Below are 16196 nucleotides of genomic sequence, written 5' to 3' on the forward strand. Positions count from 1 at the left end.
TGTGGAAAAGCTAATGCTCAACATAGCAGGACACAATTGGTTATGCTGACAAGGCAACTTTATAGGTTATATCCCTGATTAGTTGATGGGGCAAAGTTATTTTCAAATGTCATATGTTTGAGCTGTTATGAAAAGTTACAACAGTAAGCCTGACTTATTATGGAAAGTATATGGTAAAAACAACAGACCTTAACCGTGGATTATTATTACACCCTGTTAAAGCCTGTAGAGAGGTATTATGTTACCTGGAATCTTACTGATTAGCTTAATAGGCAAGGGGTTTTGTATCAGTTTCCTACTTTGACTAAATCTAGGGCAGGGGACTCCAACTAGTAGCTCGTGAACTACTGTAGCTCTCCAGCTACCGCTGAGTAGTTCACCTGTGTGCAGCCCAGCTTAGTAAATTAGAAAGTTTTTACTTAGTTGAATTATTATACATGTACAAAATCGAAAATATACAGCACTAATATTAGTAGCTGTCAATGCGTGTCATTGAACATAAGTGGCTCTCAGTACAGAAAAGGTTGGTTCCCCTTATCTAGGGGTGTAATATTTGCACTGTAATAATCCTTGCTGCACCCACTCACAAGGGCTCAAAAGGCTGTCTTCTAGTTCTTGTAATAAAAACAATTCTATAAAAAATATATGCATACATATAAAAATAGTCATATACAGAGGGGCTTAGGGAAGCTGTCTTCTGCCATTGGTCAGTTTGAGTGTCATTCTCACTCTGCTTCCAACCATGACTGCATACAGCTAGGGAGGGGATGTGGTGTAATGGCCAGAGCTGCTGACTTTGGAAATGGGGAACCAGGTTCAAGTCTCAGCGTTGGCTCAACATCTGGTGTATCTGGGCAAATCACTGAATCTCCCTGTGCCTAAAAAAAAGAAAATGAACTTGTACATATGTAATGTAACTGGTGCTTCAAAGCACTCCAATACCTTTGAGGTGAGTTTGCACTCTATAAAACTGCAAACAAATAAATAAGTAAACCAGGTGCAATGGGTCAGCCCGCTTGAGCCTTATGTCGTGTGAGTTACAGCATTATGGGGGACCCAGTGTTTGTTGGGGGACGCCATTCCCCAGAGGGCACCACTTGATTTCTCCCTAGAAGGAGTCTTAGTGACTGCACCTGACCGGCCCAGCCAACCCTCAAAAGGGCCTCCATTCCCCTACAGCTCAGGACCCAGTGTTTGTTGGGGGACTCCATTCCCCAGAGGGCACCACTTGATTTCTCCTGCTAGTAGGAGATTGACTGCATTATGCCTGATCATGTGTGTACATATGCCTGCAAATGGGTGCACTAGAAGAGTGGTGAGATGCACACCGTATCAACACATCTTGTCCTAATGTTTAACAATTCAAACTTTTCGGCGTGCATACTTGTTCCGCGTTTCGCCTCATTGCGCAGCAATATCACAAAACACGATTGGAGCCAACACTGGTTCCACCAAGTTGCACAGCCACAAAAACTATGAATCCAATGAATTAAATCCATTTGTTTGAACTTCACTTTTATCCATGTTTTCTTATTCTTGTTACCTAGGTAACAAGAATAAGATACGAGAGAATTAATCATGTTGTTTTAAAGAAGAGAAATAATCTGAAAGGAAACCAGATGCTATGGTAAGCGTAATGATGTTTGGAGCAGCTTCCATGTTTACGATTTGGTGATAACAATTACTCGCAAAAGTGGTGGGATGTATTATGGGGAAACCGGTTTTATTTAACGGTTGAAAGCAGTATGGATGTTATAACAGGGTCGTGTATGAATTCGTTAGCTTGGCTAGTGATAATATTTCGAGTAGTGGCTAGATTAATACTGCAGTACTTGAGCTCACTAGTTATGACGAATAACAGTTTTTTGCTGACCAGATGGATTTGGCTCTTTAAAATCATGTGAAGCACGAGCAATCCGTCTCTGACTCTGGCTACCCGGCCGAGACCCGGCAGCTGCGGCTCCTACGCGAGGAGATTCGTCAGCGGTCGCTTGAAGCGGCTAAGCTTCTTTGGCAATCCTCGGTGGCGCGGGTATACGGCTGGGGCGACAAAAATGGGGCGCTCCTGCACCGGCTGGCCACTTACCCCAGGGCATCGCGCATCATCCCGGCGGTGACCGACTCGGGTGGCACGCTTCAGTCCTCGTCTGTGGCTATAGCGGACGCTTTCGCTCAGTACTACTCACAACTCTACCGGGCACGGGCATCGGATCTGTCTTTGGCTTCATTGCTCGCCGCTGGTGATTTAAGCCTTCCCCGGCTGAGGCCGAGTGATTGGGAGAGTCTGGAGGCTCCCATCTCTCCTGAGGAGATCGGAGACGCGATAGGGCGCACGTCCGCCGGGAAGACCCCAGGTCCGGACGGGTTCCCACAGGAGTTTTATGCCACCTACAAGGAGCACTTGGTTCCACGGCTGGGTGCCCTGTACGCGGAGGCGGTTGAGAGAGGCTCCTTCCCCCCGGAGGCCGACATTGCCACGATTGTGGTCCTGCCTAAATCCACTCCGCCGCCCAGTGACAGGTCGGCCTACCGGCCGATCTCTCTGATCAATACCGATATCAAACTGTATGCCGCGGTCCTGGCCCAGCAGCTCCGTCCCTTCCTGTCGTGCCTGGTGCACCCGGATCAGTGCGGCTTCATGCCGGATCGGGGCACTCGCCACTGCCTCCGCCGCCTCCATGTGGCTCTGGCACACCGCCACCACCTATCTCCCTACCTCACTCTCCTGCTTGCCGACTTCGAGAAAGCCTTCGATTCGGTGGGGTGGCCCTACCTGTTCAACGTCTTGGCTCACATGGGTTTCGGTCCCAAGTTTGTTGGGATGGTGCGGGTTCTGTACGCGCGCCCTCGCGCTAGAGTGTTGGTTAATGGGGCGCTGTCAAGAGCGTTCCGGATCGGCCGGGGCACACGGCAGGGGTGCCCGCTCTCACCCCTCCTTTTTGCGCTCGCAATGGAGCCCCTTGCTGCCCTAATCAGAGCGGACCCTCTCATTCGGGGATGGGAGTGGCCGGGCCTCGAGGCGGACAGGATCGCCCTTTATGCGGACGACGTTCTGCTGTACCTTGGTGACCCAGCGCGCTCGGGTCCTCGGGCTCTCCACATCTTGGGCCGCTTTGCCCGCGCCTCTGGCCTCCGCCTCAACTCGCACAAGTCGGTCCTCGTGCCTCTTCACCCCTCCCGAGAATGCTTTGATTGGCAGACCACGATTCCCCTCCGCCGGCTGTCTTTCAAATACCTGGGCATCTGGGTCTCCCTCCTCCCGGAATTGAGCTGGGCACTCAACGTGGCCCCTTTAGTCAAGAAAGCCAAAGCGGACCTCACTCGGTGGCACTCGCTCCCACTGAACCCGCTGGGGAGAGTGGCGCTCTACAAAATGATGATCCTCCCTCGGTTTCTGTATGTATTGCAGAACACTCCGGTGTCCTTTCCGAGGTCGTGGTTTCGCGAGTTGGACGGGAAGGCCACCAGGTTCCTCTGGGGTGGTGGAAGGCCACGGTTGGCCTTGCCGATCTGCCGCCTCCCCACCTTTGACGGGGGGCTTGGTATGACCAACCTCTACCTTTATTACCTGGCCACCCGGCTTCTGGTCATTCATGACTGGTTTGGGGGGGGTGGTCCGATCCGGCCTACAGGGTGGAACTGGAGGCCCTGGGTCTCTCCAGTGTTCAGGACCGCATGTACGGCGCCCCTATTCCCACCTCCTGCCCCGACATCACCAGGGCGGTTTTCCTGGCTTGGCGGGCAGCGCTCCGCCACACCGGGTGGACCGGGAAGTTGACGCGCGCCACCCCTCTCTGGCATGGGACATGGTTGCGGGAGGTTGCGGGGCTGGAGGGTTTTGAGCCGTGGGACTTGCTCGGCATCTCCCAGCTGGGGGATGTATGGCGAGGGGGACGCATGTGCTCATACTCAGAACTGCAGGCGCGCTTTTCTCTTCACTCATCCCAATTCTATAGGTACCTTCAATTGCGACACGCCATACGGGCACACACCCCGCTGGACATCCGGCTGCCGGATCATAGCCCCCCAGAGGCTCAGGTTCTGATGGGTAACCTAGGAAGGGGAGGCATATCCAGAATATATCGTTCCCTTGTTAACAATACCCCTGTGCCCCAGGAGGGTCTGAAGGAGCGATGGGAGGAATGGGTGGGTCCCTTGGACGAGATCGACTGGCGGGACGCCCTTATGGCTCCCAGGCTGGTGGCGGCCTCCGCCAAGCTGAGGCTCATTCAAATCTATTATCTGCATACGGCCTACCTTACACCAGCGCGCATGCGCTGTGCGGGTCTTTCCACCGACGCAGCCTGCCCTCGTTGTAGCTTTGATCCAGCCGACTTCATCCATATGGTATGGTCATGCCCGGAACTGGAGGGGTACTGGCGTGGCATTGAAACTGACTTGACGGAGGTCCTGGGGTGGGAGGTACCGCACGACCCCAAACACATCCTATTGGGTATCACTGATGGCCTGCACGGCACCCGCGCTGAAAAAGTGTTTCTTATGACAGCGTTAATGGTGGCAAAAAGGGACATTGCGACAGCCTGGAAACAGCCGCAGCCGCCCAGTCTGACCAGGTGGAGCGCAGGAGTAGACTGGTGTGCGGCGCAGGAGCGGACTCTTTACCAAGCTCGGGGCTGCCACAAAAAGTATCGTAGGGTGTGGGGGAAATGGTTAGGAAATGTAATGTGATTTGGTGGGGCGGGGTGGGGCGGAGGGGGAGGTGGTCCGGGGGGGGGGGGGGGGGGGGCGGAGAGGGGGAATGATTCCCAGATGGGACTATTGTATATTGTTGGTCTGAAAGGCTCACTGTTTTTGTTGCACAAGAAAACAATAAAAACTTGTTTATCAAAAAAATCATGTGAAGCACAATCTTTATGTGACATGCAGTACTATGCTGATAGGATATGGATAAAACGTATGTGTTTATTGTCTTTTTAGATGCCCCTGACGAAGGGAATGTCTTGTCGAAATGCATTGGGTTGTTTTAATAAAGCATGGCATGTGGAACCTACCTGTGCTTTTGAATTATTGTGAATAGCGACGCTAAGCTACAAATATGAATAAAACGGATTGAAGAATTAGTTGAAAGAAAAACATGGATAAAAGTGAAGTTTAAACAAATGGATTTAATTCATTGGATTCATAGTCTTTGTGGCTGTGCAACTTGGTGGAACCAGTGTTGGCCCCCCTCGTGTTTTGCAATGGGGTGCAGCCATCAGTCATTTTCTTTTCCGTTTTCTATTTTGATACCCCCCTTAATATCTCCCCTCATCCTTTTTTATATCATTATTATCAGAGTGCTCTGCAGCTGCTACCAGGCCCCTTACTTGCTCCTCACTTCATTTGCTATGCGTCGCATCTCATGCAGTCACTTCTTCTCAACCTGGCACCCATCTTGGAATTATATTGTTCAAGATGTACCACTGTTTATCGCTTTGACATGGCCAACAGATTGATTCTAACTTTGGTGGCTATGTTGGTACTTTAAAACAGTGATACGCTGTGTACAATACCACTTTTTTATTTATTAGTACAAACATACCCATTGGGCTGTAGAATTTTATCTGCTTTAATTTAATATAATGTATCTTGCATATGCTTGGGAGTTTTGTGTGTTTTGTTTGTGTGTTTATTGTAAATGGGTGAATGCAAGGAAGAGTCAGTGGGTGGATGAATGAATGCATGAGTGCAAGTATGAGTGTCAGATTGCATTTATAATGAGGTAACGAGTGCTTAAACTGTCCAGTAACTGAAGAGGCACTTTCAGTTATAACCCAGACCTTGTGGCATTACCAATGCTTTTTTTGTGGTAAATGAATAAAAAAAACCAAATTATTTCAGCCACTGGAAGGCGTCAAACCTCTAGGATTTAAGATAATCCACAAGGAGAAGAACATGATGTTATTTTATGAAGGATTTTGAAAACCTATATATGTATAAAAGGACATGTAAATAATTTTAAAGGCATGTTTGTGAAGTAAAGGCATATTATTCAAATTGATGGATTTTGATTAATTTTTCCATTATGTTTGCATGCCCTCATTTGGGGTATTCGAACATTTTTAGCGATGACATTCACCATTTTATGTGATGAATTAAAACCTTATGAAAATATAAATGTGATTTGAAATAAGTATACCATGATAACGTTTCTAGGCAGAGCTGAAAACATTTGGTAGCCAGAGCGACTGCGCTTTTTGTTGAATTGATTGCCTGAATGGTCATTACTGAGTTATGTTGTCCAGATTTCCAGCTCCTTTTCTTCTTCGCAGTACTTCAACACCTAGTTTTTAATTGCCTAATCCTATAGCTCTCTCCCAATAACTTGTTCAGCCCTCTCCAGTAGGGTTCTCTTATTCTCCACTCATCAAAAACTTCACTTTAGCACACATCCAACTTCATTACATCGGTTCATCACAATCACCTCTCATCTATCGCCTTGCTGTATCTGCTGTGTTTGACACTAGTGATCATTCAACATCATTAACTTCACTAAACACCCCAGCATCACAGGCTCTGCCCACAAATGGTTTTCCTCCGAGCGCCCTTTCTAGGTTGCATGTAACTCCAGACTATCCTCACCCATGTCATTACAGTTGTTCGCACTGTGCTGTATCCTGTGTCCTCTCCTACATGTCTCTATACTTCATGTCTTTATGATGTGATTCCCTTGTTCGGTTTCTCATAATGTTTGCTCATATTATATTGACTGTTGCCTGTATCTAATTGTCTTTCTGCTATTCAGCACCTCATAACTCTAGTTGAACTCATACAAGACAGAGGTTCAATAATTCCCTTCTTCCGAACCTATTTACTCCGTCTATCCCGCCTCACTGATGCTCGCCTCCTCTTTCAAGCATGGTGGTGCCAAGTATTAAACATAATAAGAAATCTACCCATTTATCCCCTTCCACACACTCAAAGCTCTGATTGAACTCCTGCAATAGCCTTTACGTAGGTTTTCCCCCACATTTTTCCTCCCCTTGGAACATACCCTTCAATAGCTGTAAATATGTGTAATTTTGCTTTTATTTCTTATTTGGTTTGGACAAGGATTAAGATGAGTATCTTCCCTGTTACCATTACCACTGCAGAGCCTGTAACCACAGCCACACAATTATGGTCTATATTAACCACCCCATGTGCCCCTTGTGTAATGTACCATTATTGTTAAAAACATTAGTGCGCGAAATATTATGGCTGCTTACTCAATTAATCAATAATTACACATCCTTTGGCTTACAAACCATCCTATGAGTGAATGGCGTGCAGCAAACCTTCCCATGATTATATGCTTATACAACATAGCTTATTAGTTCCATGAAGTGCCACATTTAATCTGAAATCATTTAGCTAAGCATGGGATTGATAGCTCGGCAGATGTCTAAAGACATCTGTATTATGTTCTAACTAGGCTTGATGGTTCATTGACAATTTGAAAACTGGAAGAGGAGAGAAACATCTGGGTACCATCTGTATGAAAGTAGTTGCTTTCCACTAGGTTAGATGTAATAGTTGCTCTTACCATTAGGTTTTCATGATTGGTGAATGGTCTTAGAGTGAAAGAAATGTGAAGGATTGGAACAGCTTCAAATGTGGAACATACCAGAGAAAGAGTTACAGACTTGGAGCATCATGAAAAACTCCAGTGGAATTTAGCTTTGGGTTTGGTTCACAGCAATTGTTATGAGGTGTCTTTTACCTACTAGTCTTCTTCCATTCTATTCTATCTCCTTCTGTGTGACTCCATCTTCTTCGTGGAGTTTTGGAATGGGATGTGAGCATGTTCTGAGGTTGACAGTTGTTGGTAAGCTTGCAGCTCAAGTGGAATAAAGTACTCATGCTCTTACCAGTTTGATATAGTGTGCTGTATTTTACTGAAATTCACCGCAATGTGATACGGCAGGCCAAGGAAGAACTCATTAGCACTGATGGGCAGGTAATAACCAATAGACTGCACTAATGCAGATGCTGCTGGGTGATACTGATACTATGGATCCAATTGTTCCCGACCTGCTTAAACCAAGCTACACAGGCGGTGAGCTGTGTTGGAGTGAAAAGGGAGACAACAGTGTAGTTTGGCTGTGGAAGGCATCTGTATTCCAAGAAGAGGAACAGTAGAAGGCCCAACGTACAGCAGGGGACATCTGAGAAATGCAGGACCATCAAGCAATGTCTACTGGTTCTCAAGCAGTAACAGCACAATCCACAGTGAATAGTGGTGTAAACTGGAAGAACCCATCCACCATCAAAAGCAGGAACGTTGGTAAAACATGCCATCATTGCGGCCATCTTGTCAAGTTGGTATGCTGCCTATTGGTTAACCTAGCTGGCACCTCTTCCAGTGGTTGGTGGTCAGTGAGGACATGCGTTGTGGTGTCATGTAATCCATTTTCTCTGGCATTTGCCGTGGTTTGAATTAGCAGTGACAGGCATGCCTAAACACGTCAGTTGTATTTCTTTAAGATTTCTCCGTAGTGAGTGTCTGCACCTTGGCCGCTTAAAGCTAGAGGTGGCAGGCACACCAATTTATGTTAACTAGAAAGAGAGGCTATTGGACAGAAATGTACTTATTGCAGTGGGTTAATTATGGTGACAGGCTCACTTGTGAAAAGTCTGTTATTGTAATAAAGGTGTTCTAAGGGTGTGCTTCCTGGCACATGTTTTGCTCATAGAAGCACCTGTGGTGGACTGAATTTAAAAGGAAATATTTACTTCTCCATTTGGGTACTCTTGCCTTCTGTTGGAGACTGGGTGTTAGGGCATTTAGGAAGCCTCCATGCAGAATGTAACTCTGCCTCCATTCTTCTTGGCTCATGCTGATGAGCTCCCCCCCCCCCCCCATTTGGTTGGCTAAGTGGAAGAAGGTTTTCCAAAATTATACAAAAGAGTGTCTAACTAGTTTGAGTGTAGAAAGGAATCTTGCATGGTTATTGCATACTCTGGTGGCAGAGGTGCAAGAGGTCTTACAGAACTTGCCAGAGCTGATCCAATAGGAAAAACAGGGGCTCAGGGAAAATGAAGAATTGATTTGCACTAATTGCCATGGTACGCTGTTTCTTAGAAATATATAATTTTGAGTACAGGGTTCAAAAGGACTGGGAGTCAGTTGAGGAGTACGTCACTGTTCTAAGAAAGGTAGTAGAAATATGCAAGTTTAAAGCACCAGTAGAGGACAGTGGCATAACAAAGGCCCCCGCAGTGCAGGGGGCGGAACTCCAGGGGCCCCCCTCAGTACAGTAACCTGACCTGAGAGCTCCTGAGTGAGTCCTGAAGGGGGGGGGGTTCCATGTACTTTGCAGAAGGGGCCCCTTCAAGTTTCATTACGCCACTGGTAGAGGAACGAATTGGGGATCAATTTCTTTTGAACTTCAAAAATAAAAAAAATTGTGAAGAGCTTTCATCTTAACGGCAAAGAAGGTAGAGCATATGACGGGCTGCCTGGATGAGTTGAGAAAGGAGAAGAATGTGAGGACTGAAGTGAGTACTGTTGATATGAGGGGAGGGAGCAAATCGATTGTGAAGTTTAAGGGTCTGTACTTTTAATATGGGCAAGTGGGACACTTGGACAATAATTTAGAGTGCCCTTAACAGTAGTTTGTTTGCAACAAGTGTGGGTGCAGAGGCCATTTAGTAAAATGATGGCTTAGTTTTGACAAGTCGCCCAGGGACTTGACTGTGAAGAAGTTTTCCAAAGAAGTTGTAATGCAAATGGGAGAAATAATTTCAGGAAATTCTATTGATGGTATGTCGGTAGATGGTGCACAGTTCAGTATTATGTTTGACTCTTGCTCCACATTAAGTATCATTTTGGAGAAGGTGTACAAGCATTTTTATCTTTTTGTTTAACTCCGAAGACGGCACTTCACCTCATCAAAATTAGGCCTTGAGAGTATTTTGGGTTAGGAAATCAAGATGCAGGGTTATCTTATGGGTACGATTGAGTATAAGGACAGACTAAGACCAGGGAAAATGTATGTAACCATCAATGGGTATAGCCTATTAAGCTTGTACCGTCATAATGTAGGTTTCTTCTAAGATCCCAATTGCCGACTGCAAGTTTGTGTGCCAAATGATGCTGGGATGTGCAGGTTTTGCTAGTATGTTTCCTGATGTGTTCTCCAAAGACCTAGGATGCATGAATAATTACGTTCACTTCATCAGACTTAAAGCAAGAGCAGGTGCATGTGTATCTACAGTTTTAGCATGTCTCTGGGAATTCGGGATGCTGTGTGCTTGGAGCTTGAAAGTTGGCTGGGGTGATTTAATCTGTTGAGTTTACTAAATGATTGACTTCTGCGGTCACTGCAAGAAAGGCTAGTAGGGCGAGGAAGCAGGCATCACATTGCAAGTGTAGAAATATCTGTTTGGGTAGGAAGAGCTATCATATCCAGGTCATACTGTGTGAAAAACGGGTGTGAAACCCAAGCAGGAGTTGGTGGACACTATTTGTAATTTGACTACTCCTAGCAATAGGGAAAAGGTAGCTTCCTTTCTCAGTATGGTGGAGTGCTATAGTCATTTCTTGTCCAACTTATTATGATAAGTTGGACAAAACTAACAGGTTGCAGCATTTGTGTAGGAAATGGGTGGATTCCTGTTGGAATAAAGAATTCATGGAATAATTTGAATGGGTTACATCAGAGTTATTGAGCTCCTGATCTACGTGCCTTTGTTCCTGGTATAGGGATGAGAGTGGTCAAGGATGCAAGTAGTAAAGGGTTATGAGCTGTTTTGCTTCAGGTGGATGGGTGTGAGAAAAGTTAAATTGCAAGTACCTGTAGGGCATTGAAAGATGTTGAAGTCCATTATTCCATCATCAAAAAGTAGGTGTTGGCAGTCTGTTGTGCCATCAAGATAGTCTGGTGGTTATTGTGGGTCAGTTTAGACTGATCATAAACTATTGCTGGAGATTTTCTCCAGGAAAGTTTTAGACATGGTTTCTTCCACAATAAGGAAATGGGCTGTAATGTTGAAAGAATATACGTTCAGTGTGGAGTACATTCCAGGAGTCAATAATAGTGCAGCTGACTGTCTGTCAAGATTGGTGAAGGAGCAGGTTGGAGAGAGTGTTTTCGTAGAGAGTGTATATTGGAGAAAAGATCTGTGTGGTGGTTGGGAGCGCTATCACTGGAACAGTGAAGTTGTACAGGACTGGGCATTATTCCTGGGTTTTTTAAGAGGCATGGCCGGAGACAAGTCTTTGATGTTTTTAGATTATATTGGGTGGTCACAGATGAGCTGTCATAGCATGATGGGTCAGTATACAGAGGCAGTCGATTGGTATCTCCATGTGGATTGTGTAATAAGATCCCTGACTTTGCTCTTGAGGGCCTCCTAGGGATGGTGAAATCTAAGGAGAAATCCACTTTGATTTTTGGTTCCCTGGACTTGGTTTAGAGATAGTAAGGAGAGCCGGGGAATGTATAGAGAGTGATGAAATTCTCAAAGTTCATAACGCCCACATCTGATGTACTGTAGATCATTGCCCAGTGGGCACTGGTAAAAAGTTTCATTAGATATTGCGTCTCCTGAATGGTAAAAATTAAACTCCATGCTTATGTGTAGCTATGGTTTAGGTTCTCTAGATGACCAGAGATTGCATGTGCCAGTGAAATATCTCCTGGAGCAGTGATAAGGTTTCTAGAAGGCTTATTTAGACACTAGGCAGTTCTTCCTAGTATTTTGACAGACAACGGTGTTTTATTTTGTTTGTGTGAATTGGAAGCATGTTTGCTATTGTGTGGTCTTGCTCATAAGGAATCCTTTTTCTATCATCCTAAAACCAATTCGATAGTAGAAAGGTTTAACTAAACGATCAAGGAGAGTTTCCAAGTTTGTGGAGGTTCAGAGACAATTGGTTGCCTGTCGCCCTTAGAGTGACAGAAATCCAAAAATAAACTGGTTTGAGCAGGGATGGATGAGTGTTTCAGTGGAAGTGTTGCAGGGATTCTGCTTATACACAGAACTATGCGTAGAACCCCAGGACCTCAGTGAATTGTGGTGTACCAGAAACTCACCTCAGAACCCAGAACCCAGTATCCGGCTAGCATAAGTGTCCCATTCGTTATCCGAGATTTAGCTCGGCGGTCCCAATGAAAAGACAACCCAGAACAAGCGACTCAGTGTACTCTCAGGAATGGTGGGAATCGGAAATACCTGTTCGTATATTATTCTCACATCAGTCCACAACAAGAATAAACAGAGACACGGTGAAAATAAAAATAGTTTATTTTTATAGACCACGTGTCCTAAGATGCAGTACTTTGGCTAATACAAGCAGACAAATGATTATAATTAAAACCATCAGCATCGTTACAATACCATAGAATATAAAGGGAGTGATCATGTTTTAAATGACAGTGGATACTACCACCTTCCCTTTAATAAGAAGTTAATATTATTATTATGCTAATAAAAGGTCTCTTAGGCTTGAATAGGGGACCCCATACCTCAAAGATCAGCTTAGTGAAATCACGTCACAGGAGCATCAGAAGTCTTCTCGCAGGAAGGCTCGTCTTCGGTCTGAATATTAAACATGATGTCTGCAATATTAAAAGCACCAGCTTTCAGGTATTCGCAGCTGCCTGTATGTTATGGCTAAATAGTGAGTCGATCAACCTAGAGTGGAAAACATGCATTGTATAACGACCCAGACTGTTCTTGTTACACCATGTACAGACCAAGGTCGCTGCGCAGAGCTCGGGATGGTAACAACAGATTGCTCTCGTGTGAGGCAAAGCGCGAGCCAGCAGTTTGTTTAAACAATAACATGTAGATGCAGTGTCGTGCGCAAAAGCAGCAAGATGGCTTTCTAACATCTAACGTGGTTATGCTAACTTAACAATGTATGTACGTATTAAGGGATTCCTTACTACAGAAGATGATTGGAGGAGATGTGAGCTGGAAAATAACGTGGAGGAAGAAAGACTTTGATTCCAGGCATGCTGTTGGGGAAGTCATGGTCAAGGCTAGTGATAGGATCAAAGACAAGCCATGGTCAAAATTTACTGAGCCCAGGAAGGTCATCAGGCTCTTTAATGATTCGATCAAGGTGGCTGATGGCAGAATTTGGAATCTCAGACAAGTGATAGTGTGATAAGAAGCTGCCATTTCTGGTAAGCGAGAGCAATCTGAGAAGTTGAAAAACAGCAGTCGGATGGTGGGGCAGCTGGAAGTTCTGTTGACGTTGGAAAGCATGTTCGCATACGAGGGACATGGGATTGTAAGAAACCTGGTTATCTCAGAGATTATGTGTAGAGTTATGTTTTTCCTGTGTCTTGTACCATGCTATTTTGTTCTCGTGTTGGTCCCTGGGTTGGATCTTTGTGGGTGTTTGCTAATGCTTGTATAAAAAAAGAAAGATGTGTGGTGTCTCTTACTTGCTCGTCTCTCCTTTCATTCTCTGCTGATCGCCTGTGTGTGACTTCATCTCTGATATGGGTTTCTGGAATGGGATTCGAGCTGATGTTCTAAAGTTGGTAGTTCTTGGTAGGCGAGTGGCTGAGGATTGGTGACCCGTGCTTTTACTAATTTGCTACAGTGTGCTGTTTTTCAGGTTACTCTCCTGAAATCCCCAAAAGACCAGATCTGCCCTAATCCCACTTAGGAGAAATTAATAGGAGGTTTCGAATAGCAGCATTTTGTTAACTGGGGCACAAAAACACTCCAATTTAAAATAAGGGATAGATTAATAAGTGTCTTAACTTCTGTCCAGAACAGTTTAAAAATAAGTTTCACTTTACTTTCTGATGCAGAGTGCTAACTTCTGTTGTTGTTGAAAAAACATAATCACATCAGACGTGGACAGAATTTTCTGAAATTTGTCTCTACAGATACAGAGAAATGACCATATGAATTGCTTTGTTTTCAGGACTCTATTCCAGTGGCTACGTGTATCCTAGGAGACAGCTCAGATACCACAGCATCTTCTTTTGCACAAAGATTGGGTACGTTAACTCTATACATGTCTTTAGTTGATTGCACCATGCTCTTAACTCAACAATAACGTTTATTTATTCTTTTATTTTTTTTCATACAGTGTTTATTACAATTAATGCAACATAAGGAACAATAGAAAATATGCATGCACTTAAATATACTTGAAAGCAGAAGGGAAGCACAGTATAACAATTTCTCAATCAGCTTGACCTTATGAGGGTGGAAGTGGATACAAAAATGACAAGATTGAATTGAAATTGCATTTATATAGCTCTTACTCCCACAGATGAGGCGTTGAAGCGCTTACAGTAAAGGTCTATGTAAAACAATAGTCCGCTCATCATCTTTTAGTCTGTATGTCACTCACCCCCCAAAATCCTGGATTATATAATTGAACCAGTGCAAGCTTCCATTGCTGACAAAACAAGGTATCGTTTCCATGAAAGGATTACAAAATGTTCCTATAGATTGCAGGGTAAAAAAAAAGTCCTGCTGGTACACTTTGTAGCATGCGGAAAAAACAGAAACGAGAAGCCACCTTTGATTGCCAAAGCATCAGCACCTTCCCCGGTGTGTGTAGAGGCAAAGCTGCCTGCCTATAGCTGTCCAATGATGCACACCTATCCACTTTGACCGTTCGAGACTCACCACACCAGTCAGCCCCCACCCCAGAGGTACACCTATTAGCGCATCCCTAAGTGATCTGGCTCCTCCTCTGAACAGACCTCCTACCCCCAACAAAACCTTTTCGTCAGCAAGTTAATTTCTTTATAGTGTATTTAACATAGGGGTAGAAAATATTAATTCCCTTCATTAAAAAATAGATTGTTGAGGGGGTGTGGCCAACATGGCGAACCGAGTGAGACGTCTCTCCCCATCTCTCCGGCGCCGCTGCCAGATTCCGCCCCACCCCAGCGTACAGCAGAACATGAGGGGAGGCTGCCTCGACACTTGATATCGGGCTTTCTGAGCCGGACGCCCGGATTCGGGGCCGGAGCCCACCCAGGTCCCGGGAGATGGCACGGCCTGGGCGCGTCGACTGCAGCACACGCCTGAGAGACTCAGATCAACGTCAGAGGCAGACATCGGCCTGCACACACGCAGCCTGGATCGCCCGTGCTGGAGCTAGTGGCAAGTCGGGAGGGCTGCTCGCCGCCTGGGGGGCCATCCGGGATGGTCTCGTTCGGGAAATTCACAGGATCGGGACCCACACATATATCCGCAGTCGGCCGCCAACCACCATTACCCAACACAGGACTGGGGATTCGAGCAAGGAACAGCCCGGCGGCTCCCTGGGTCTTGAGGAGGTCTGACGGGAGCCAGTGTGGTGTAGGCGCAGCGATCACAACTCACACCTGAGAAACCTTGATCAGTGCGAGCATCTACCCTAATTATCCGCAGCCTAGATTGCCCCTTTTGGAGGGGGGCGGCGAGTCCGGCGGGCTGCTCAGCACCTGGGAGGCCTCCTGGAGCAACCTCAGTTGACCGAGAAATGGGACAGGAGAGGGGCCGGAGACCGGACTGCACAGACACCAGCGGCCAGCCGCCGTTGCCTGGCGCAAGTGCAGGCGGAGAGCGGGGTACGGCCAAGCGCCACTTTGGGCCGGAAGGAGGCCCGGCAGGAGCCATTTCCCGCGCCATCTTGGCAGAGGTAGGCGGTTGGGGTCCACGAGACTCAATATGGGCTAGGCCTGCCTGAAGCTGAGCGCCGGAGTAGATCGCAACTGACAGAGATAGCCAGGAAATAGCAGAAACACAGGCTCAGAGCAGCCACATGGGAACCTTTGCCTTCAGCAGCCCCGGGTGAGTGGGCCTAGTTTGCGGACTGGGGCACTGTCTGGGGCATCACCAAGGCCTACAGTCCACACCCTGCTCAGCAAGCAGACCAAAGGGGCTGACTAGCTTGCCCCTCCACCAACACAGCAAAGCCCCCCCGCGCCTGTGCTACACCGGGGGAGGAACTGGTGGGACAGTCGACCGGCGCTCCTCCCTGTCCCCCCGGGGGGATTGCTCCCCTGCCCCACTCAAGAGAGGATTGGCATGGCACACGGGGTACTAGAACAAGCACCATATTCATGCTGAAGCGGGTTGCCAGAGAGGGGGCCACAGAAACTGGAAAAGATCCACTGCCAGAAGGGGGCACCAGTTACATAGTAGCTTCGAAGGGATATGGATGCATTAGGGGACCGGGTCTCCACCCTGGAGGACCAGGGCAGCAGCCACACTGAAGAAGTCGAAATATTACAGCAGGAAAT

At 46.4% G+C, this 16196-nt stretch overlaps 1 protein-coding gene across 1 annotated transcript in view; it reads left to right on the top strand.

Annotated features, from left to right (window-relative positions):
- The window catches only part of PSMG4 (proteasome assembly chaperone 4), a 116538-nt gene that overhangs the window by 54367 nt on the left and 45975 nt on the right, over positions 1–16196 (top strand). Inside the window, exon 2 of the mRNA XM_085607174.1 lies at positions 13874–13949. Within this exon, the coding sequence (XP_085463300.1) occupies positions 13874–13949 (76 nt within the window). The remainder of the gene's footprint in view (positions 1–13873; positions 13950–16196) is intronic.

This window comes from Triturus cristatus, chromosome 5_2 (assembly GCF_964204655.1).
Source record: "Triturus cristatus chromosome 5_2, aTriCri1.1, whole genome shotgun sequence".
Lineage (NCBI taxonomy): Eukaryota > Metazoa > Chordata > Amphibia > Caudata > Salamandridae > Triturus > Triturus cristatus.